The following is a 23,143-nucleotide window of genomic DNA, read 5'->3' as shown; positions in this document are numbered from 1 at the left end:
GCCTCCTTTGCCATCCTCCTCCCCCCCCACCCCCGGTCTGACAGGCATTTAGCCTATGGACGTCGCGATAGCTGGGAGAGTCCACTGCACCATCGGGCGTTTTCGGGCGCGCGTGCTGTTCGCGCTTGTCGACGGCAGAGGAACGGCGGGGAGTAGGTTTACAGACGGCCTGAAGAGAGAAGACCGTGAACCAAGAGGTATCAGTGTACATACAGTACGTGAAGTGCGGCTGGGGCCAGTTGGAGAAGAGGGTGTGCCAGACCCGGGGTTATGTCGTGTGCGGGGAGGAGAGAGGCGACATGGGACGGGGGAGTGACATATCAACCGGGTCTGTATATCTGTCTGTCCTCTGTTTGTCTGGCTGTGAGCTTGTCCGTCCGTGACACGGGGCTGATGTGAAAGCTCTGACTGGAGGGATGAGTGATATGTCAGAGTTGCGAGGCCAAATCCGTCTCACGGGGTTGATTGGGCCGCGACGGCCATGGGAGAGATGCGCCATTGCAACTGGGGGCAGGCGGAGGGTGTGTTGGTGGGCGGGAATCAAATGAGGCATTTCCCACACGGGCGACGATGTTCTGCAGCCGCGATGGCGGCCCAACAAGAAACATTAAGAGGGCCAATTTGGTGATATCTTTGTTCATTTGATGATCCTCGCAGCGGCACTTGCAGATCGGCCGGCCTCTCATCACGTCGATCGTCGATGCAGCAGCACCTGCGGAGGCCGAGAACTCCAGGCCAGCCGTGCGGCAGCTCACCACCATTGCCGCCGTCCAACGTACCGGTGAGGCGTCGGAGAGTGACTGTTCCGCTGAAGAACTATCAGTGGAGGGGGGCGCGATGGGGGGCTCTCAAGGCTCAAGGGGCCAAGGCGAGACCCCTCGATTTCACTTTCACTTTCACCCGAGGCCTCCAGGCCAAGTAACGACGTGAATCCCCAGGCCGCCCAGCAGCCCAGAGTTTGGCAACACGCGTCCAAGCTGTGATTCGGTCCCCTCATCCAGTCTCCTTTGGTCGATGTCAGCCCCTCACCCCCTCGGCGGGGTTGGAGGAGGGCGAATTTGTGTCGCAAGGACATGTGGTGGTGGTGGTGGTGGTGGTGGTGGTGAGTGTCCCATTTCGAGACACATGCAGGAAGCACATGCTTCTACTGCGTAGTGAAGAATAGAGACGAGACCTCGCGGTGGGCGGGAGCAGTCAAAAAGGGGTGTTGATGTCTAGTCTTGCGGAATTTCCTCGCCTCAAGTCGCTTGACACGCCGAAAAGGCAGATGGCGAAGGGCGAGGTTTCCCCGCTCCCCTTCACCACCTCCGTCCCCCGAACCTCCAAACACAATCCACCACAAGTATCCGCGTGGTGTAGCAGTGCAGCGTCCTGTCTGTAAGTCAACCACTGTGTATTGTTGGGCGCTGCCGAGCCACCCCTGCCGGTCCAAAGTGGATGAAGGTGGATGGAAAACTGGGCCGAAACAGCCGGATGATGGAATCGGCGTCTCTTGTGAATGGAAACGAAATCGAGGTTCGACCCCCGTTTACGAACCGCGAGAGACTGGGGCTCTCGTCTCCGGCAATGGCACCGAAGAAAGCGAGAGAAGAGGATTAAAAATAAAAATAAACGTGGAACAGGAGCCCGCATCTCCCGAGAGCCCAAATGGACCGGGCCAGAGCCGTCGTATCTGCCAGGGATGCCTGGGCCATGGGCATGGGTGTGCGGGAGAAATGTTTGGGGAGAGAAGGTTGATTTGGGCGCGCTCGGTCAACCTCTCTCTCCAGGGAGAAGCTTCACTCAACACGCAGGACCTGCTGTGTCCTTCACGTCGGATGGCCCTCCCGACGCCGAAGGTTGCCAGGGGAATGCTGCCAGCAAAGACTAGAAACGGCTGGCGTAATGCGGAAAAGGCTGTTAGGGAGATCGACACGATACAGGCCCGAAATTGGGAACGTTGTACGATGTACTCGCGGACGAGAAACAAGCTCTCGGAACAGCATCGCCACGAATAGTCCATGTGCTGATGGCTGATGTTCAGATGCCGGCGAGGGGGGCTTGCGCTGTTCGAAGCTTTTGGGGCAGCGGAGTGGAGACGAAGACTTTCGGCAACGACAGGGAGAAAAGTTAAACGTAATGGAACGCCCCCGACGATGACAGACTGCCCAGGAGGTTGTCACGCAGAGGCGCGGCAAGCGGCAAACAAAATGAAAGGGCGATGTCCATGTCGCCCTCGTCGTTGTTGCTACGTACGGTATTTTGAGGGTTCGTCAGCGAGGCGGGCGTGTCCGGACGAATGTCCAGAAGAGGAGGCAGGGCCACGCAACAGGCCGCAAGTGGACGGTTTCTTGTTGGTTTCCTGTGCCCTGGCCCCTGGGGAGGGTGTTCATCGTAAGGCGATACCAGATGCCTCTGGGCTCTGGGCACGGGGAGCCTAGGCTGTGTCGATGGTAGGGAAGGGCAGGGTTGGGCAGGATACTATGAGGTGCATATGCAGCGTCGATGTTCATCTGCGCCGCAGGCCCGGGGAGGGGGGTATGAGTGCGTCTCTGCGTGGTAGGCGGCGGCGGCAATCTGACAGGAAGGAAAGTGATGCTAGCTGGCATGGTGGTATCACCGAGTCATTGGAGTACCTGGGAAGGGTGTTCGATGCTTGCGCCGAATCTCGTCGGGCAACAGGCGAGGTTGTGCTGATGATGGTGGTGGCTGTGATGGTTTATTGGCGTTGAGCGGGAGGACGCAGGCGAGTGAAGAGGATAAAGTGGTGGTGTTGTTCTTTAGTGTTAGTGTTTGTGTTTGCGTCTCCCCTCCTCATTCCCCCCCTCCCTTCATTCGTTGAGGCATCCAGCCATTCCTTCGCTTTGGAGGGGAGAAAAGAGGAGTTAAGGTGGAAAAGAGGGGTGTTAACGAGAGAAGACGGGACGACGATGACAGACGACTGTTGGAGGAGGAGGAGGAGGAGGAGGAGGAGGAGGGCCACATGATGCCCCCCCCCCCCCTCTTCCCCCCTCGACATCAAAGACACGATGCTTCCCGACCATTCTTGTCCTACCTTACCCATGGGGTCGTTAGACTTTGGGAAAGGCGTTGCTTGCTCTGTGTCCTGGTCGGATCAGTAGTTGGCCTGCGGCGCGTGGCACACGCGTCACTCATCGTTCAGGTCGCTGTCGAAAGAGGGCTGGCTGCACTATCGGCGGCGCTCACTTGACCTTTGGGTAGGGGGACGGCCAACGAGGCGGACGGGTTGAGGTAACGATATGGATGCAAACAACTTTGTTCTCATATGTGATGAGAAGCCTGGACGGACTGGACTGTATGTCCGAGGTAGTAGACTTTGCGCCATCCGTTCCAGCCACTCGCGTGCTAGGGCTGGGCCTTGGTCCGACCACCATGACCTTGAGAAGCTTGACCGAAGTGAAATTGTGGTCACAAATGAGAGAAAATAGACTGTTTGGAGTGAGAGGACGGCGAGCGACAGTGAAAGGGACAGAGTCACGGCGGCTGGTGTCGGCCATCGAGACACGAGATGTTGTCAGTCCATCCTCAGTCACATTTGTCTTTCTTGCACCCACCCACTCACTCACTTGCCTATCAGCCCGTTTGGCCGCATCTGGCCGGGAAGCGTTTTGAGTTCCCGTCCATCCATCCATCCATTTTACAGGTATCAGTCCAACCATCCAACCATCCATCCATCCAGCCAGCCAGCCAGAAGGATCCATGTGAATGTTGTTGTTGTTGCTGTCTTGGCCAGAAGATGGACAGGCCCGACCCCCCTGCCAGCCCAAAATCCAACGAGTCTCAGTGGCACAGCTATTGAACTCTGTACGTACTCCTTGGATCCCCGTTTTGCATGTCGCAACCCCAATTTGAGAGAGTGAAAGTGAGAGTCGGAACGAGAGTGAGGCAGCACAGCGCCACAAGAGATGGCTTCTTCCAATTCTTCCCGCATGAGGTAGGATTCAGTGCGATACACACTCATCACGTCTTGGGGACATACAATATACTTGGATACATCGAGACCATGTCGTGAGGGCGGCACTCGCCCAGAACACCGCGGTACTCCCTCCCCAGTAGCACCGATCAAGGTACCTCTCACCGAGCCGGGGAGACGTCGCATTTCTTACTCGTGAGCTTGTCCGAGACGAGACGAGACGACGGCAAAGGCTGGGCCTCGGGCTCAGTTTGACACCTCGCGAAGCCCCAGGAACAGCTCATCGCATGGGGAGTACACCATGCCATGCCATCCAGGGTTTGTTTTGAGTGAGTGATTATGCTCTGCTTGACCGCGCCCACGGCCCCCCCGTTCCATCACGCAGCGAGCAAGAGACCAAGACAGATGAGATGCAGCAGCGATAGGGAAAATGCATCCATCGTCCATCCATCCATCCTACTTCCTCCCTCTTCCAAGTTCTTCCTGGGTAGTGGGCCCCGGCCCTGCCTCCATCTCATTCCATCCGAGCCCTCGTTCTCTTTCACACCCCCCCCTCGTCCCTCCTCATCATCCCCTTCTTTTGCCCTTTTTTGGGTTTCTGCTTCTCCTATGAGCAGTATCACACACCAGACCTCTCTGGCTAGTTAAAAGTCTCATGCCATCCCCGATCTTCGATTTCCCTCCCGTTCCACGTCCTCTTGTTCCCCACACAAGCTCTTTGGCTTCCCGGCTCTTCCCTGATTTATCCCGGGGCGTTTGACGCGTTTTTCCCACCCATCACTGCTCTGGCCACTGCCTGGACTCCTGGAGATCGGAGGTCATCGGTCTCTCTCGTCGGCGGACCAAAACCTCCTGAAGCTTCAATACCCACTGTTCAACCTCCGCTTCGGTTCCATCTCACGGCCCAACAGCACGGGGCGTCTCCAGCTCTCAGCCTATCCTCGTCGCGCGTCCATCATCTTCCCTTCCTTTAACCCCCGGACGTCTGCTCGTTTCTGCGCCACCCCCCCGGTCAGTTCCGTCACCTTCTGTCGGGTCTGCAGCTTTCCCCCGGTCCCACAGCGGTCGAGCGTGCGGCAACGTGGTTACACCCTGCTTCGGGCGCCAACTCAAAACGACATCAACACCAAGACCCCCCAGAAAAAATAACAAAAACGACGAAAAAGCGAAGAGGAGCCAACCGGTGACCCAATCCGAAACATATCGAGAGCAAATCAGGAATACTGGCCGTCGTCCATCGAGACTTGAGTTCATCCATCCTGTCTTGTTCCCGGAGACGTCGAATAGGGTTCCCAACATCAACCAACAAAAGCAAGCCTTGAAAAAAGGCCAACAAAAAAGAGAGCAATCAATCCCATCCAACCAAACTACACGGCCGGCCGGAGGCAGGGGAACGAGTTTAAACGGTCGAATCAGACTGCTGGAGTCTAGTGCATCGTGTTAGCGGCGGCCTCCTCAACCCGCCGTCAAGGCGCCGCCCAGCTCCTTGCTTGCACCTGGCAGCGTCCAGCGTTCAGCGTCCAGTCCCGTCGCAGTCGTATCGACTCTCAGTGCTTCTCTCCGCTTCCGTTCTCTGAGCGGGCGTGCAGTAGCTCGTCATCTCTACAAAGTACGTCCACAGTTCTACGCCTGGCACTACACTACATTAGCTCCCTCATCGACGCGGCGACGCCTCTCAGGTACGTAACTGGGTTCCCTCATTACGTCAGTGACGTTCCTTGCCGTTGCGCAGGGGGTGCCGTGTGCGGTGCGGATACGTTTTGTTTGATTCTTTCCTTCCCTTTCCTTTCCTGGAGAGGTTCGAGTGACCCTTGAAGCCCGCAGTTGAATTGAGACTGAGACAGCGAGTGACCACTGTGAGGTGGATGAGGTGAGGGGGGTAGAGTGAGAGAGGGAGCTGTGGCCTAGGGGAACGTTCTGTCCCACGAATGGCGTCACAGTGAAAGCATCCCCTTTGGATGTTTTTTCTTCTTCTTCATGTGTCTCTCTCTTTTTCATCTCGTTCTGTTGTTGAACCTTCTATTTCCTCCCCTTGCTATTGATGCAAGTCGCATTTTGAACATTCTATTGCATTTCCACACTAATCCCATCCAATCTTCATCTGCCCAAATATCGCCTCACCCTCCACCACTGACTCTCAGTTCTCCCGTTGGTAGGTAAATTGCCTTTTTCGCTCAGTGACAGACAGGACCCGTCACACGTTCACTGTCCGGCTCAACTTAGACTCGCGCTAGCGGTCCATCATCCCCGTCCCATCCCGTCCCATCCCACCCTCTCTCTTATCGTCGCCCGAGCGGGAAAAAAAAAAACAACACACAGAGAGTGTGTGTGTGTGAGAGAGAGAGAGAAAGACGCAGTGAGAGTGAGGAGAGATCCACTTTGGAATATTCTCGAGAAAACATTGCAGAAAAAAAGAACAATTCAAAGGAGGAGACAACTCTCTCCCTCCCTCTTTTTCTCTTACTTCACTCACTCCCTTCCCTCCGATCGATCCCTCGCAGCTGCGTCGGTCGCCCAGTGGTCCAACCGTTTTTTCTCATCTCACAAGTTTTTGTTTCCCTTGACGCATGTACCTGCGCCTGCGCCCGACCTCTTTCGCAAATCATTACGCAAGGCTCAGACTCTGGCTTGTCCCAGACAAGGAACTCTCGGGGGGAGCAGGGGGGGAAAGCTCAAGCTAACGGAACATTTTTTTGCGCAGCTCCCAGCTCATAGGTACCTACATACATACCTACATCATCAGCACCGGCAACACACCTCCTAGCAACTGGAGCACCTTGGCGACGTACGCATACAGATAGAGAGACCAGACACACACTCTCATCTCACCCTGGCCTAATCCACTTTCACTCTTACTCTCACTTTCTCGCTCATTCACTCATCCACTCTCAATTCACTGCCCAGCCCGACCTCACTCTCTGGGCTGTGTTTGAGACAAACATAAACCCAATCACAGCTCGCCTCTGCTGCACGCCACAAGCCTCACTCTCCATCTCCATCTCTCCATTTCCCTTCTCCTCTACCACCACCACCACCACCTCCTCCTCCTCCTGTTCTTCTTTTTTCCCAATACAATCGCACAGTCACAAGAGGAGAGATAGAGGATTACCGGATCCCTGCCTTTATATCCAATCCCGTCCTATCCCATCCCATTCACGGCACAACTACTATCGAACGAACACCACCCATCTCCCTCTCGTCTCGCAACCGGCGATCCCTCCCCAATTCCGAACGAGGCCGCAGCTCCAAGCTCAACCACCCTATTTTTTCTTCCTTGGCTTCCGACCTTTCGACTCCCTCCTCCCACATGTTTTGCGCTACGGAAAGCTACTCATAGCTCCTGTCTCGTCCCATTTCTTCACCAAAACCTCCAACTCCGACTCCTTCGTATCCTTCTCCGACAGTTGCGACCCTCTACGCTTCGCCCTCGCTGTCTTCGACAAACAACTTCTCCGTGGGCCCTTTCGCCTTGTTTGCCTTCTCTTCCTGCACAATAATCCAGAAAGCTGCAGTCAGCAGTCGAGTCGCCCAAGATGACTGTCTTCATCGCATCATTGTGAGTTCTCGGTTCTGCTCCCTTGTCCTGTTCCACCGGGAAAATTCCCCTCCTTTGGCCCTGGCCCTGGCCCTGGTTGGCCCTGGTTGGGCCCTACCCCTCCATCACGATACGATGCTCGACGGAGAAGAAGCTTCGGGCATGACCCCGCTCTCTGCGCACAATTTGCTTTGCCATCAGCTGCCTCGCCCACATGGGGGTGTCGCGGCAGACGAGAATGCCGCCCACTCATTGATCGCTTCGCGACGCGAACCAGTATCCTAACTTGACCGACTCCAGATTCCTCCCCAAAACCGTCCACTTCGCCCTCCCCGGCACCCCACAACGGGGAGATGCTTTGCGCCGCGCCAGAACCGACAAGCCCAAACGTCCCGAAGCCGATCGCCAGCCGAGTCTCTTCAACCCGATCCGCGACATCACGCCCCCGATCACGCCGACTGAAGAAGTAGCCGTCGAAGACCCCTTCACGAACGAGGATGGCTTCCGCATCTTTCCTGAGGAGGAGCGCAAGCTTGGCGCCCCCATCGACAAGGGCTCCCCCAAATGGGGTGCTCGAGCAACCCAGCCCAAGTCGCGCGCGAGCTCGCCTCCGCCCGCCATCATCGCTGAGCACAGCCGCACCCTCGAGAAGGCCAGGGAGTTGGGCCGCCAAGGCGTCACGCAGCCTCGTCCTCTCGCTAGAAGCGACAGCCACGACCGAGTCTTCGCCCACGCCAACTGGCGCATTATGAATGCCGACCAAGGCAACGGCGGACTGCGTAATGCCGCCGAGGCCGCCGCCCGCGACGGCAAGCTTGGCGAGTACACCTGGGTCGGCACTCTTGGCATGCCCACCGACGCCATCGATGGCTCCCAGCAGAAGCAGGACATCGAGGACCGCCTAGCCACCGAGCACGACATGCTCGCCGTCTTCACCTCGGACAAGGACTTTGACGGCCACTACTCGCACTTTTGCAAGCAGATCCTGTGGCCCGTCTTCCACTACCAGATCCCCGACAACCCCAAGAGCAAGGCCTTCGAGGACCACTCATGGAAGTACTACGTCAACGTCAACCAGGCCTTCGCCGACAAGATTGTCAAGAACTGGAAGCGCGGCGACGTCATCTGGGTCCACGACTACCACCTGCTGCTCGTCCCCGGCATGGTTCGCAAGAAGCTGCCCGACGCCAAGATCGGCTTCTTCCTGCACGTCGCCTTCCCCTCGTCCGAGGTCTTCCGATGCCTGGCTGTGCGCAAGCAGCTCCTCGAGGGTATGCTCGGCGCCAACCTCATCGGCTTCCAGATCCACGAGTACACCCGCCACTTCCTTCAGACCTGCAGCAGGCTGCTCAACGTCGAGGCCACCACCGACGGCCTCCAGCTCGAGGACCGCTTCGTCGACGTCGTCAACCTGCCCATCGGCATCGACCCCGTGAGCCTCAGCGAGCACCGTGGCGACAACGACGTCAAGACGTGGGTCGAGATCATGAGGGAGCGCTACCGCGGCAAGAAGCTCATTGTCGCTCGCGACAAGCTTGACCACGTCCGTGGTGTCCGCCAGAAGCTCCTGTCTTACGAGTTGTTCCTCAACAAGAACCCAGAGTGGCGCGACAAGATTGTTCTCATCCAGGTGGCCCTCTCCGGCAGCGAGAAGTCCGACTTGGACGCGACTGTTAGCGACATCGTCACCCGAGTCAACTCCTCCTGGGCGAACCTGGCCTACCAGCCTGTCGTCTACCTCAAGCAGGATATCGACTACCCGCAGTACCTTGCTCTGCTGACCATGGCCGACGCCCTGATGATCACGAGCCAGCGCGAGGGCATGAACCTGACGTCGCACGAGTATCTCTTCTGCCAGGACGGCGAGGTCTTTTCCGAAAAGAAGCACGGCTCGCTGATCCTGTCCGAGTTCACCGGCACGTCGTCGCTCTTTGGCGGCAACGAGCTGGCAGTCAACCCCTGGGACTACCGCCAGTGCGCCGACGCCATCAAGAAGGCGCTCGAGATGGGAGACGAAGAAAAAGAACGCCGGTGGCGCGCCCTGTACTCGGCTGTTATGCACCACACCGGCTCGCACTGGTTCAGCGAGTTCTTATCGCGCCTGGACCGCGTGTACGACGAGCAGCACAAGCACGACCAGACCTCTGTCCCGCGCCTCAACATCAACACCCTGGCCGCGAGATACCAGCGCAGCGACCGCCGGTTGTTTATTCTCGACTACGAGGGCACCTTGGTTAGCTGGGGTCCGATGAACCAGATCATTCCCGTCAGCCCTCAGGTAAGTCGTTAAATGGCATGGTCGTGTTGATGATTTCTAATGGTTACAGCGCACTTTGGACGTCCTCAATGAACTGTTGCTCGATGAGCGCAACACCGTCTACATCATGTCCGGTCGTCGCCCCGAAGAGCTTGACCGACTGTTCCGTCGGGTCCCGAACCTTGGCCTCATTGCCGAGAACGGCTGCTTCCTCAAAGACTGTGGCAAGAACACATGGCAAGAGATGGCCGACAGGGAGCAGATCTCAAGCTGGAAGGAGTCGGTCAAATCGATCATGACCTACTACCTCGAGCGTACGCCCGGCGCCGAGATCGAGGAGCGCCGTTGCAGCCTGATATTCCACTATAAGAGCGCCGAGGACTACGAGTCTGCGGCCCGCCAGGCTTCGGACTGCGCCAGCCATGTCAACGACGCGTGCGAGGAGCAGCGTGTCCACGCCATCCCCCTCGACGGCTCCATCGTCGTGGAGCCCATCGACTGGACCAAGAGCACTGCCGCTGAAAAGATCTTTGAGGACTTGCGCATCCACATGGAGCCCGATGCGGAACACCAGAGCCCGGTCGACTTCCTCATGGTTGTGGGAGACGGACGCGAGGATGAGAAGGTGTTCAGGTGGGCCAACGCCCTCGGTCGCGACAAAGTGGTCGAAGATGTCGTGACTGTCAGCCTGCACAGCCGCAACACCGAGGCCGGTTTTACTCTGACACAGGGTGTGAGCGGTAAGCCGAGTTCTGCCCTCCGAGTTGTGCTGTGATGCTAATTATGAGACAGGTGTGTTGCTGGCTCTTCAGAAGCTCGCCACAACCCAGTAAGCTCGCTCGATGAGCTTGAAGTTGCTCTTCAGAGATCAATATCAAACGGAGCCCCGCTCCAACCTTTGGTTGTCGACGTCGGGGCACATATTTGATGGCTGTTGACCTGGCCATAACACCAGGCAGATTATACCACAGTTGGGTTAGCATACATAGGGCGGGGTGATGGAGTGTGATGGCGTATAAAACAGGAAGCCAGGGTTTCGTTTCATTTCGTTTGCCCTTTTCCTTTTCCTTTTCTTTTTCTTTTTTTCCATCCTGGACTTCTGGACGATGGATCATGAACACGGGGTTTTTTTGGGATGGGAGGGAGGAACAATCAACGACTTTGCATTGGCGCGCATCATTTGCATTGAGGGGCAACCCTCGCTCAAAGGAATATTCCTTAATGTTTTTTTCCCCCTGTTGTTTTTCTTTTAGTCTTTTGTTGCGTCATGTTTCTCTTCTTTCTGGTTTATCAGTTACTTGCAACGCACCTCACATGAGTCTGAACGCTTTAGTTTTGTTTGCTTGCAGCCAGCTGCGGGACTCAACGTGAAAGCTTGTGATGCTGCTGATCCCCTCGAAAGTTGAACACCCTTCAAGTACACACAAAGATAACACCCACCCTACTCTCTTGTACTACCACCACGCTTCTGGTTTCACAGTTGCATTTGCATTTTTTTCTACATTTTGTTTGCTGTATGTAGTAGCGTCAGGTCGGGTGCTGAGAGGCATCCTATGTATTTGTACCCCAATGAGGGAAGAATGGAGAGAAGAATCAAGACTTAGACAAGGCAAGGCTTGGTTAGAACCATGAAGCATTACCTACACCTGGGTGTTCCATGCCATCCAACTTCGAGAGTAATGAAGTTCACGTTCAAACGTTCTCACGACAGCACGTCACGTCACCTTATGTGAGCACTGATTGCCATCAAATCTCTGTTTTCGAGTATAAACACAGGCTCTGAAGCCCCGCCTAAGCACATCATCGTACGCTCGCTCCCGTTTCTTTTCTCTCTCTATCTCTCTCTCTCTCTTGCCCTATTTCCTCCTGCCTGTGCCTGCTTCAGCAGTCAAGGTTCAACCAGTCGTCAATCGCCCGGCCGTAGTCGTTCGCCTCAAAGAACCGGTCCGCCGGGTCCCCGAGCGGCCAAGCGCCGTCGAAGAAGATGTCCTCGAACGAAGGGCCCCTCGCGTCCTCCCCGAGGTCCGCCGAGGCAGAGGTCTCCGGGACGACGGCCGCCGCGGCCGCGATCTCCTCGTCCGGGGCGTAGACGGCCGCGCTGTCGGGCACCGCCTTGTGCGCCGAGATGCCCGCGGAGCCGACGAGGTCGAACTCCGCGGCGTCCGCGTCGCCGGGGGTGGGGATGGCCGTCCTCGCGTCGTCGATGTCGGATCGCAGGGTCGGGCCGAAGACGGACTGGTCGCGGCCGGCGTCTGGCCGGCCCGCGCGGTCGTAGACGAGCAGGTCCCCGAGGAGCCGGGTGTCGATGGAGAAGGACGGGTTCTGGGTGTTGGTGTGGCCGTCCCGGTCCGGCGCGGGTTTGACGACGATGCTGTCCTGAAGTTTCCTCAGGTTGTTTGCCTAGATTGAAGATGACACTCTTTAGCCCCGTGGCCAAAAAGGGGGTGGGGGGATGGTTCTTGGTTTGCTTCACGATCGAATCACGCCGCAAGATAAGAGAGAGAAGAGAGAGAGAGAGAGAGGCGTGATGAGATGGAGAGACGGCATACCATGTTGGCCACGCACGGCCAGACGGCCCCCATCCGCTCCAAAAACCTCATGCACTTGTCGAAGCCCGTCGTTGCCTTGCCGCGCAGGATGGGGTCGCGCACGAAGCTGTGCTGCAGGTGGATCGTCGCGACGACGATGACGCAGTGGGCCACGACGGGGTCCGGCGGCGCGGCGAGGGCCTTGGTCTCCAGCACGTCGAGGAAGAAGACGACCCAGCCGGCTGTGCGGCTCAGGCTCTCGAAGGACTGCTGGATGAAGTGCACGGGCATCGTGTGCCGGAGGTGGCGCAGCCGCCTCGAGAGCAGGAACGGGTGGTTCAGCAGGCACGGGACGGTCTCGTGGACGAACTGGATGAGGAGGAAGGGCATCCAGTACCGCCGCCGGGCGCGCAGCTCCGCCGGGTCCCGCCGGTCGATCCGGTTCGTCGCGAAGCGGAACCGCTGGGGCGCGCGGCAGTCCATGTCGTGGTGGCACTGCAGGACGCGGGAGTAGTCGGAGCGCGAGTCCCAGGGCGGCGGGGCGTCCGGGGCGACGGCGGCGGCGGCGGCGTAGGTCTGGGCCATGCGCCAGACGACGCTGAAGTCCGCGGCGGCAGCCGAGATGGCCTTCTCCGGCGACGGGGGGTCGTCCGGCGGGGGTTCCGGGAGGCTACAGTAGGGGATTGCGGACGAGGCCGAAATGGGGTAGGAGGAGGACGAGGAGGAGAAGGAGGAGGAGGATGAGCTGGGGGCGGCCGGGATCGCGCAGCAGCCCTGGAGGTTCTGGAGGACGGCGATGCTCCGCAGGCAGTGGGCTATCTCCTGGGCGTTGGCCGGGTTGGCGGATGGCGGGATGCTGTGGGCGAGATGGCTGGCGATGGCCAGGTCGAGACCGGACTGCGTGACGTGCCCGGCTGTTGTGCGATGGAATGTCAATCAAAGAGAAGACAAGGCTTACAAACGTTCTTCTTCCCGCCGGCGAGCTTGTGTCACTTACACGCAAAGTCGAACATGTTGAGCAGACACAGCGACTGCAGCGTCGAGAGCTCGACTCGCCCTTCGGTCACGCGGTCCATCACCATCCGGCGTGACTCCCGCGCCTTGCCCTCCAGCTGCCGCGCGACCTGGCTCGTGAGGGAACCGGGGGGATACCGGAGAACCAGCGCCTCCAAAGCAAGGATCAGCTCGGGGTCACGCGACGGGAGGGACGGGAGGAAAGTGTCCTCGGCAAAAAGCGTAATGGGCTGGCCGTGGATCCAGAGCAAATACCGCCGCCCCGTTTCCGTCAGCCCGGCGTCGGCGGGACTCGAAAGGGGGCTGTCCTGGGGGTCAGTAGACGTCGTGTGTCTCTCGCGCGAGTGATGGTGTCTCTGGCCGGGCCAGTGACGCACCTGGGGCTTCGAGGAACGGGACCGGCATTGCTGTCCGGTCCGGGGTCTGCGGGTGGCGCGGCTCTTTTTGCAGACGACACTTGTTGAGTTGGCGCTGATGGCTCGAGGGGTTGCGGTTTCGGACTGGGTGAAAGGTTAGCGAGGGGCGGCGATCGGCAGGGCCCTGGCGGCGGGCGTGGCAGACATCAAATGCTCGATCAGGCGGTCCATCTTGTGCTCGAGGCTAGCCAGCCGGCTTTCCTACGAGATATCGCGACCGAGTCAGCTCTCTGACCGAGTGTTCTCGCGCCGGCACTCGTCCACGCACCATGTCGCTGCTGCGTCGTGTCTGCTGCTGTGCGTCGGGCACCTCGCCAGGGGTGTTGTAGACGCAGGGCTGGCCGAGGCGCTCGCAGAACGAGCAGGTCGGTCTCTCGCCCGGACACCGGGACTTTTTGCGGCTGCCGCGCGGCTTCGTGAGACTGTTTGGTCCATCGATATGATGGGAAGGAAGTTTTGCTCCTACCGGCATGGCTCGCAGGCCTGGCGAGCCCGCTTGGCGTATCGCGCATCATCCATAGTCAGGCGTCTGGCCTGGATGGGCCTCAAAGGGTGTCTGGAGTAAAGGATTGCGAGTGGGATAACGAAGGGTTTGGTCGAGGATTAGGGCCTTTTGGCTGCAAAGCATTATCTACAAAACCACAAACCACTGTACCCGTCGCTTACCACATCTTCCCGGGTGTGGTTGGTTGGTTGGTTGAATTGGGCGCTACGAAAATGCGACATGGGGGGATGATGAATATGGTGTGTCGACGGATTGAAAGGTCCCCGCAAGTGCACAGGGAAAAGACGAGTGTGCGGCGGCCCGGGTGACATGTGCCGGCCCGAGGGGAAGACCCGCACCGGAGGGAGGGGTCAGTGCTGCCAATGATTTTATTCATCAAAGGACTTTACCAGGTGGTTGCGCCAACCGAGACTCGGCACTTTGAATACGCTCCGTACTTGGCCGAAATTTACCGATACGGTCCGCTGGAAAGAAAGGGTATAATCGCATGGTCGGAGGCCCACATCGGCACCGGTACCCCGTCGGCCGAGCCGCTCCGTCGCATTTGGACATGCCGGGTGGCCGCGGATGATGCTGCAATCAGTAATCCCGCTGCCGGGCTCGATACCTAATTTTAGAACAAATCTTCCCATCTCGAGATCGTATGGGAACGTGGAATTCCGCTGGGCTGACAGACACCATTCGGATGGATTGCATCACGCCCTCTTCCATCTCAACGTAGCAGACATGTCCGGGACCCCTTCATCCTCAGACCCGGAGTCTCTGAGCCGTCCGTGTGCGTTCATCTGATTCACGTTCATCCTGTGCCGATCTTTTCAAGCTTTTGGCCGATAACGAATGGCATCACTTCTGTCTCCGGACCCCTTTCCCCAAAGATGCCAATCATTGTACCACTTGCATCCAGCAGTATACAGATACAGGATCCTGGGTACCTAAGCGACTCAAACTCCGGCAGACGGAGGCGGACAGGGATGCCCCGCCATCTCAGTCAGCGATCGACCAATGATAGTCAGCAGAAAGACAGAGTGGACCAACGGAGTCGGTCACCCCGCAGTCCCGAGATCGGCGCCCTCCCAAAAACTTTGGGCGCAAAGCGGGAATGACTCCCCCCTCCCTCCCTCCAAGCCCCCCAAGCAAAATCCAGGAGAAAAAGTTCAAAGTGGGCACAACGTGGGTTATTACGTGAGAGAGGGGACAGACGCAAGAGAGAAGAGAGCTCCATCGTCGAACGAGTCATCCGAGTACAGGCAAACTACAAACACCACCCAGCCATCCATCCATCCACCCATCCTCCGTTACACCCGCCCGCCACGACTGTACGACTCACGACGACGAGTCCTCCGCGAAACTTTCACCCACGCGACGAGCAATACTCGACCCGACGAACCCCGTGCGCGACAATCACGACAGTCACGACAGTCACGATACTCACAATGGCCGCCTTCCCGCCCCCTCCGGTCAACACCATTGACTGGTCCAACGTCGGCTTCAAGGTCCGCGAAGGTGAGCGACCAGTCGACCTACCTTACCCTCTCCTCAATCCATCCATCTCCGCGACAGATCGAGACTAACAAGACGTCCTCTCCCCTCTCACCAGTCAACGGTCACATCGAGTCGACCTACTCCGTCTCGACCGGCCAATGGACGCCCCTCAAGTTCGTCGCCGACCCCTTCATGCGCATCCACGGCATGGCACCCGCCCTCAACTACGGCCAGCAGGCCTACGAGGGCCTCAAGGCCTTCCGCGCCCCCGGGGACCAGACCATCAACATCTTCCGCCCGGACAAGAACGCCGTGCGCCTGCAGCACTCGGCCGACGTCGTCTCCATGCCCCGCGTGCCCGAGGACCTCTTCCTCGCCGCCTGCAAGGCCGCCGTCTCCCTCAACGCCGGCTACGTCCCGCCCCACGAGACGGGCGCCGCCATGTACATCCGCCCGCAGCTGTACGGCTCGTCGGCCCAGCTCGGCCTGAGCCCGCCCGAGGAGTACGTCTTCGCCGTCTTCGTCATCCCCACGGGCGTCTACCACGGCACCCACCCGGTCAAGGCCCTCATCCTCGACGACTTTGACCGCGCCGCCCCCAACGGCACGGGGCACGCCAAGGTCGGCGGCAACTACGCGCCCGTGTTGCGCTTCAGCGACCGCGCCCGCACCGAGGGCTACGGCATCACGCTGCACCTCGACAGCGTCCGGCACGAGGACATTGACGAGTTCAGCACGAGCGGCTTCATCGGCGTCAAGAAGCAGGGCGACGACGACGTCACGCTCGTCGTGCCGGACTCCAAGTGCGTCATCGACAGCGTCACGAGCGACAGCATCCAGCACATTGCGCGCAGCTTCGGCTGGAAGGTCGAGAAGCGAGTGGTACGTCTAGTCCATGGTCTATAGGAGGGGAGGGGTGGGGGTTACGTTTCATTACGCACGCATACTGACTGACCTTTTCTTTTTTGTCGTCTAGATCAAGTACGGCGAGCTGCCCACCTTTTCCGAGGTCATGGCGGCGGGCACGGCGGCGGCGCTGGTGCCGATCCGGTCCATCACGCGACGGGTCGAGGCGACCTCGCCGCAGTCCCTCGTGGCGGCGGCGGGCGCCCAGGAGCGGGTCAGCAGCGCCAAGGCCGGCGAGGAGACGGTGACGTTCATCCCCGAGGGCCAGGATGAGGCGGGCGACATCTGCCTCAGGCTGCTGTCGACGCTCAAGGGCATCCAGCTCGGCAAGCTCAAGGACGAGTTCGGATGGAACGTTGCTGTCGGCGCGGCGGACGGCACGGCGGTCGTCGGTGAGCAGAAGACGAACGGGTCGGCGTAGACGGTTGACCAGATGGACTGAAAAAGAGAGATATAGAGAGAGGGAAAGAAAGGCGGCCTGTCGGTCAGACTCGCCGAGAATGGCATGACATGGAAATGACATGGTCTCCGTTTGGGTCGGCGCCCGGGATGGGTTGAACAAAAGAGTAAAACAGTAAAAATGGGAACGTGAAGAGAAAAAAAGCAAAGGAAGAAGCACTTGTCTGGATTGGCGCAGTTGAACGCTCGAATGGTTGGTTTTTCGGTTGGTTGGTGCTCAACCTCGTGTCCGCAGTCCGAGGAAGAATAACGAGACCTCGCAAGAGCAAGACGATTCACCCCGAGTCTTGCCCCTGGTCTGTACGCTTACCCCTTTGGTGAATCCCAGCGGTCTGGGACAGCAGCTAGTACAGCAAAGCACAGCCCGACCGCGTCGAGGAGAAGAGGAAGAGGAAGAAGCACCGCTCATTAACCAGTCAGCGATCACCAGGGTCGTACGCTTCTACTAAGCTGAACACAGGCGGGATTGATTATTCTGCTATGACTGAAGCGGATCTGCACACCGGATGACTGCTGAATGACTGATGAATGAATTGGTGAAGTAGGCAGTGTTGGCGTGGCTATGCAAAATAGTAACAAGATGGAATGGAGGTGCCTCTCTCATGGGCCATGGGGAGGAGACAAATGACAGGGCTTGGCATGGGACAGAGTATAATGTCTTGGCGGTCCAATGGGGCCATTTGACCAAAAATCACTCATACCAGAGGGGACACAAGAGACACGGAGGGAGGGTGGGAGAAATAAATAAAAATTTGAGGCTTTTTATTAGATGGATTCTGGTGAGTTGGAGAGAGAGAGAGGCAGAGAGAAAGAGAGGAGAGCACAAGTCGCGTTTTCTTAGGCCGGATAGCCAAGCCCGCCAGAATTGTTAAGGCAATGGATGCGGCGCCCTTGGCCGCCGCTAGCAGAAGCTTAGCAGCTGTAAACAATCCACACACAGGCGCACGGACAGCCGGGGGAGTGGGGGCCCGCCGTCGGCCCGGGGGAGTCGACAGGGGGGGGGGGTCTCTGTTCCCTCTTTTGTTTTTTGTCTCCTCCAACTGCTGGGTGATGGGATGGATGGGCGGCCTCCCGAGTCCTCAGTCCTGAGTCCTGAGTCCTGACACTGCCACCCCTCCTCGCTTGCAGTTTGCCAGTGAGGCATTATCTTGCCCGTCTTGACGTCAAGAGCCCGGTCAAACGTCGTCCCATTGTGCAAAACACCCTCCACATCATCTCCCATGCGCCCGCAACTTGGCCGCTCCCATCCATATCGGCACATTACATCCACTACCTGTATTACCAGGGGAAGAGCAGAATGTGAAGCTTCAATTTCCCATCCCATCCCCTCTCAACGACGTCGCTTCTCTGGTCGGATGGCTACAAGGTACATGGTCCACGTTACACAGTGCACCACCCATTCTCGAGACCAGGTGGTCGGTCGTATGACTCTAGCCTGGAAGTCTGACACAGGCACATGGCACATGCACCAAGTCGCGAGAGAGACGACTTCAAGGGTCTAAGTGAGGGAGAGAGGGAGACAACAAGAAGTGAGAGTGAGCGCCCGTCCGTAAGGCAGTCAGTCCCCAGCCACTCAGGCGCCACCATCCACACACTAATTGTACAGAGGAGATATAGTGCGATGTACACTACAAATACACTACCGCTAGTTTTTTCCGTCATCATTTCAAGCTTTGCCATTGGGCTCGGCGTCCCGACAAGCTCCCCCCCTCCAGCAACATCCATCCATCTCTCCCCTTCCAGCACTCCCTTCATCTTCCCACACCCTCCCACCGTCTTTCTAGACTCTGCCTGTACCTGTACGATGTGCGCAGTAGGCACTGGATGAGCCGCTTTATCCTTACCTTACACAAGCTACCCCTGCTATGCCCCATCCCCTATCCCCGTCCCCGCCATCAAATGCCCATCATCACCAGCATATGTCGGCACACAGCGGGCGCTCGTTTCCCACTGCATCCTTTGGCGTGCCTCTTACCCAACGCAGACACACACACACACACACACACACACTACTACCCCCAACACATGCGAACCGCCCTGACATTCACCAACCGCGTCTGTGACAGTCAAGTTTCTGTCACCAGAGCGAGTCCCTGATAAACCTCCATGATCCCAGTCGTCCAGATAAACCTGCATGGCATGGCGCGTGCAAAGCTGTACGACACTACCACTCTAAGCTAGTAGACTCCCGAAAGTGAAAAAGAGAGGAGGAATGAAAGAGAGAGAGAGAGCGGGGTGGCTGGCCCTTTAGGCTCTGGGAGTTGCCGTACTCTTGACCTAGACGACGCCGGCTTCCCGCACTAGACGGCCGAGACAGCCATCGCGTCTGCCATGGGCTCAAGGATGCCCGTTGCGCTGACTAGCCTGCCCTACCCCTTCGTCTTGACCGCCTGCTCCCAGGAGCACAAGACTGAGATTCGCGAAGGAGAGAGAGAGAGAGACAGGATGCTCATGGGACCCCCACTCTCTGCAATCCCACTTCTAGGTCTTTGTTTCGAGACAAGCTCATCGTGAGGCTAGGGCAGGGCACCAAACAGAAAGAGTACCATTTCCCCATGCTTGAGACATAAAGAAGACTTCTACCCCTCCGTACACTCTACATTACGCTCCAGAGATTCCTGTTCCCTTCCTCTGGCCGTCTTCGCATTTCTTCCCCGCCTGCTCGTCTCACACAATTCTGCTATTTTGCCACGTCTACCCTCTCACACGCTGTGCTCTACGCCGGCGCCAAACCTAAGACTACATACACGCCGCCGAGTCCCCTTCCAAATCAGGTCCGGCATGGAAGCTTCAACGACCAACCTCCCTCCCAACTCCCCGGCCTCCGCCACCGGCGCCGCGGCGTCCAAAATAACAATCGAGGAGAAGCTCGAGAGGCACAAGTCCGGATCGACTGTTGACGAGTGGGAAATCCTGCGCCACCGTCCCGACGTCGGCTCCAGCTCCGGCGTCGGCGTCGCCGGCGGCGTCTACTCGAGCCGCGACCTCAATCGCGTCGCCTCGAACCGCCGCCTCTCGCGCGCCGTCACCCGGGACTCGGCTGCCGATGTCGACGAGAGCGGCGACGACTGGCGCCGCGACGATGGCAGGAAGAAGCAGGTCTTTACGGGGACCACCCTGATGTGGTGCGTGGCCCCGTTTCCACCCCTTATTACGTGATGATGATTGCGGCTCGCTGACATCCCTCCAAGGCTCGCGTATCAGTCAATCGGTGTCATCTATGGTGATATCGGGACGAGGTAAGCATCGAACCCCATACCCCGAGTCGTCTTGTACGCACGTTGCTGATGGACTGCCAAGCCCCCTCTACGTCTTCTCGTCCACCTTCACAGACCTCCCGACCAAGAACGACCTCACCCAGGTCCTCTCCCTCATCATCTGGTCTCTCACCCTCATGGTCACCATCAAATACGTCTTCATTGTGCTCCACGCGGATAACGAGGGCGAGGGCGGCACGTTTTCCTGCTACTCCCTCTTGACTCGATATGTAAGCTGCCGACCTCTGATCCTTTACCCCCCGACACCCCTAACACAAATACACACACATAAAAGGAGAGAGAAGCAGACAGTTAGGGAGACGGAGGACAGAAAGAGACAGGCTGACACAGTCGCAAGGCCAACATCACCAACTTCGACCCCCGCGAAGAGGCCACCGTCCGCATGGAACGCCACAACACCCAGGACGTGCGCCCCGTCACCCGCGGCATCCGCGCCGTCATAGAGAAGAGCACCGTCACGCGGGGCTTTCTCAAGACCATCGGCGTCCTGGCCGTGTCCATGGTCATCGCCGACGGCATCCTGACCCCCGCCCAGTCAGTCCTGGGCGCCATCCAGGGCCTCTCCGTCGTCAAGCCCGACATCGACACCTCCACCATCGTCGGCACCACCTGCGGCATCCTCGTCCTTCTCTTCCTCATCCAGCCCCTCGGCACCACCAAGCTCGCCAGCACCTTCGCGCCCATCGTCATCGTCTGGCTCGGCTTCAACGGCGCCTTCGGCATCTACAACCTCGTCATGCACGACCACACCGTCCTCAAGGCCTTCAGCCCCTACTACGCCATCCACTTCTTCGTCGAGAAGAAGACCGAGGGCTGGAGAATGCTCGGCGGCGTGCTGCTCTGCTTTACCGGTGTCGAGGCCCTGTTCGCCGACCTGGGCGCGTTTAGCATGCGCGCCGTGCAGATGAGCTGGCTGCTGTGGACGTACCCATGCCTCGTCCTCGCCTACAGCGGACAGGCCGCCCACCTCGCCGTCATGCCGGAGAAGTACACCAACCCCTTCTTCAACACGGTGCCCCCGGGGATGCTATATCCGAGTCTGATCCTGGCCGTTTTGGCTGCCATTGTCGCGTCGCAGGCCATCATTACGGCAACTTTCCAGGTTAGTTTGGAGGCTGTCTCTCTCTCTCTCTCCTTTTCTCCCCTCTCTCTCTCAGTCCCTCTCTCTTTAACGCCACCAAAGCTAACACTGCCTTCTACAGCTCTCGAGCCAAATCATGAAGCTCTCCTATTGCCCGCAGATGAAGGTAGTCCACACCTCCGAGACCTTCCACGGCCAGGTCTACGTTCCGCTGCTCAACTGGCTCCTCATGCTCGGCACGATCCTCGTCACGGCCGTGTACAACAACACGACCAGCCTCGGCCACGCGTACGGCGTCTGCGTCATCTTCGTCACCTTCTTCGACACCCTCATGGTCACCCTGGTCGCCATCCTCGTCTGGGGCCTGCCGGTCTGGCTCGTCTTCCTCCCGGCCCTGGCCTTCGCCACGCTCGACGGCCTGTACCTCTCCTCGGCCCTCAACAAGGTCCCCGACGGCGCCTGGTTCACGCTGCTGATCTCGGCCCTCATGGCCGGCATGTTCCTCCTCTGGCGCTTCGGCAAGGAGAACCAGTGGCGCGCCGAGGCCGAGGACCGCTTCCACCCGAGCGCCCTCGTCGCCAAGAACGCCGAAGGCGCGCTGGCGCTCACCCCGCGGTGGGGCGGCGACGCGCTCTCGCCCGTCCGCGGCTTCGGCATCTTCTTCGACAAGACGGGCATCCAGACGCCCAGCGTCTTCACGCACTTCGCGTCCAAGCTCGGCGCCCTGCCGGACGTCGCCGTCTTCTTCCACCTGCACCCGGTCGAGGTGCCCACCGTCCCGGACGCCGAGCGCTACCACATCTCGCGCTTCGCCAACATTCCCGGGTGCTACCGCCTCGTCGTGCGGCACGGCTTCATGGACGAGGTCGTCAGCCCGGACCTGGGCGCCCTGGTGTACGAGCAGGTGCGCCGGTTCGTAGTCAGGCAGGCCACGGCCAAGGCCGCCGCCAGCAGCGAGCAGGAGACGACGACGTCCTGGGAGGACACGGAGGGGCCGCCCGAGTTGCGGGACGAGCGGTTGTCGGCGGAGCTGGCCAAGATTGACCGGGCTTACGCGCACAAGGTCCTGTATGTGGTGGGCAAGGGGCAGATGCACATCCGCACGGGGACGAGCATCCTGAGGAGGGTCACTCTGGGAACGTTCTTGTGGATCCGGGATAACACCAGAGCCAAGATTGCGAACCTGAGGCTGGCGATGGAGAGGGTTGTTGAGGTCGGGTTCGTCAAGGAGATTTAATAACCTGTGCTGCGGGTTTGGGGCTGGCTTCTCATAGCGAGCATTGAGGTGCGGTAATGCCAGTCTCATTTTCCTGACCCTGAAGATGCCAATGTGCTTTGGAGACTCGCCTTTGCAAAGTGACTCAGCTACGGTTTGTCCTCCGGTGTGACGATTCGAGGAATGTTGCGCGTGAAGGAATGGTTGCCGAGTAGAACACCATGTTCAACACTCTCTCGGTACTGTATGCAAACAAAGCCAAGTCTAATGGTCTTCCGCGTCGTGTTCCTCCCTCGGGTGACACGGAATGGCGACAGACGCGAAAAGACAGATGATCGACGACGCCTGCCATTGGATGTTATAGCGATACCTAGCGTGACGTCTAGATTGAGTGGGGCCGGGTCCGCGTCCGCGATCGTGTCCGGATCCGGGGTAGCCCGGATGTGGAGACAGACAGCTCGGGTTTACCCTTTTTGACAGGCCCAGCGGGTCTGAAAGGGGCCAGTAGGAAGCGTAACAGGCAACACCCATGCTATCTCGACTGCGAGAATCA

The 23,143-nt window shown here is 58.6% G+C and overlaps 5 protein-coding genes across 5 annotated transcripts; 3 read left to right on the top strand and 2 right to left on the bottom strand.

The window, feature by feature from the left end:
* Positions 1 to 2,252: 2,252 nt before the first annotated feature.
* CH63R_11135 (uncharacterized protein) lies at positions 2,253 to 2,588 on the bottom strand (the record flags this gene model as incomplete). Its single annotated transcript, XM_018306109.1, has 1 exon — positions 2,253 to 2,588. The coding sequence occupies one exon, from the start codon at positions 2,586 to 2,588 to the stop codon at positions 2,253 to 2,255; it is 336 nt and encodes a 111-aa protein (XP_018152950.1).
* A 4,858-nt stretch (positions 2,589 to 7,446) lies between these two features.
* CH63R_11134 (Glycosyltransferase family 20) lies at positions 7,447 to 10,538 on the top strand (the record flags this gene model as incomplete). The annotated part of the gene is made up of 4 exons (XM_018306108.1): positions 7,447 to 7,469; positions 7,749 to 9,726; positions 9,776 to 10,445; positions 10,498 to 10,538. 4 exons carry the CDS (start codon positions 7,447 to 7,449, stop codon positions 10,536 to 10,538), a joined length of 2,712 nt encoding a protein of 903 aa, XP_018152949.1.
* A 1,048-nt stretch (positions 10,539 to 11,586) lies between these two features.
* Positions 11,587 to 14,135, bottom strand: CH63R_11133 (C6 transcription factor; the record flags this gene model as incomplete). Its single annotated transcript, XM_018306107.1, has 4 exons — positions 11,587 to 12,105; positions 12,255 to 13,147; positions 13,231 to 13,747; positions 13,932 to 14,135. 4 exons carry the CDS (start codon positions 14,133 to 14,135, stop codon positions 11,587 to 11,589), a joined length of 2,133 nt encoding a protein of 710 aa, XP_018152948.1.
* Positions 14,136 to 15,601: 1,466 nt separating this feature from the next.
* On the top strand, positions 15,602 to 16,977 carry CH63R_11132 (Branched-chain amino acid aminotransferase; the record flags this gene model as incomplete). Its single annotated transcript, XM_018306106.1, has 3 exons — positions 15,602 to 15,671; positions 15,766 to 16,532; positions 16,627 to 16,977. 3 exons carry the CDS (start codon positions 15,602 to 15,604, stop codon positions 16,975 to 16,977), a joined length of 1,188 nt encoding a protein of 395 aa, XP_018152947.1.
* Positions 16,978 to 19,796: 2,819 nt separating this feature from the next.
* On the top strand, positions 19,797 to 22,611 carry CH63R_11131 (Potassium uptake protein; the record flags this gene model as incomplete). Its single annotated transcript, XM_018306105.1, has 5 exons — positions 19,797 to 20,140; positions 20,207 to 20,254; positions 20,316 to 20,502; positions 20,631 to 21,395; positions 21,496 to 22,611. 5 exons carry the CDS (start codon positions 19,797 to 19,799, stop codon positions 22,609 to 22,611), a joined length of 2,460 nt encoding a protein of 819 aa, XP_018152946.1.
* Between the last annotated feature and the right edge of the window lie 532 nt (positions 22,612 to 23,143).

The sequence above is a fragment of the Colletotrichum higginsianum genome, chromosome 8, assembly GCF_001672515.1.
Source record: "Colletotrichum higginsianum IMI 349063 chromosome 8, whole genome shotgun sequence".
In the NCBI taxonomy this organism is placed as follows: Eukaryota; Fungi; Ascomycota; class Sordariomycetes; order Glomerellales; family Glomerellaceae; genus Colletotrichum; species Colletotrichum higginsianum.
This window is presented reverse-complemented; position numbering and strand designations above follow the sequence as displayed.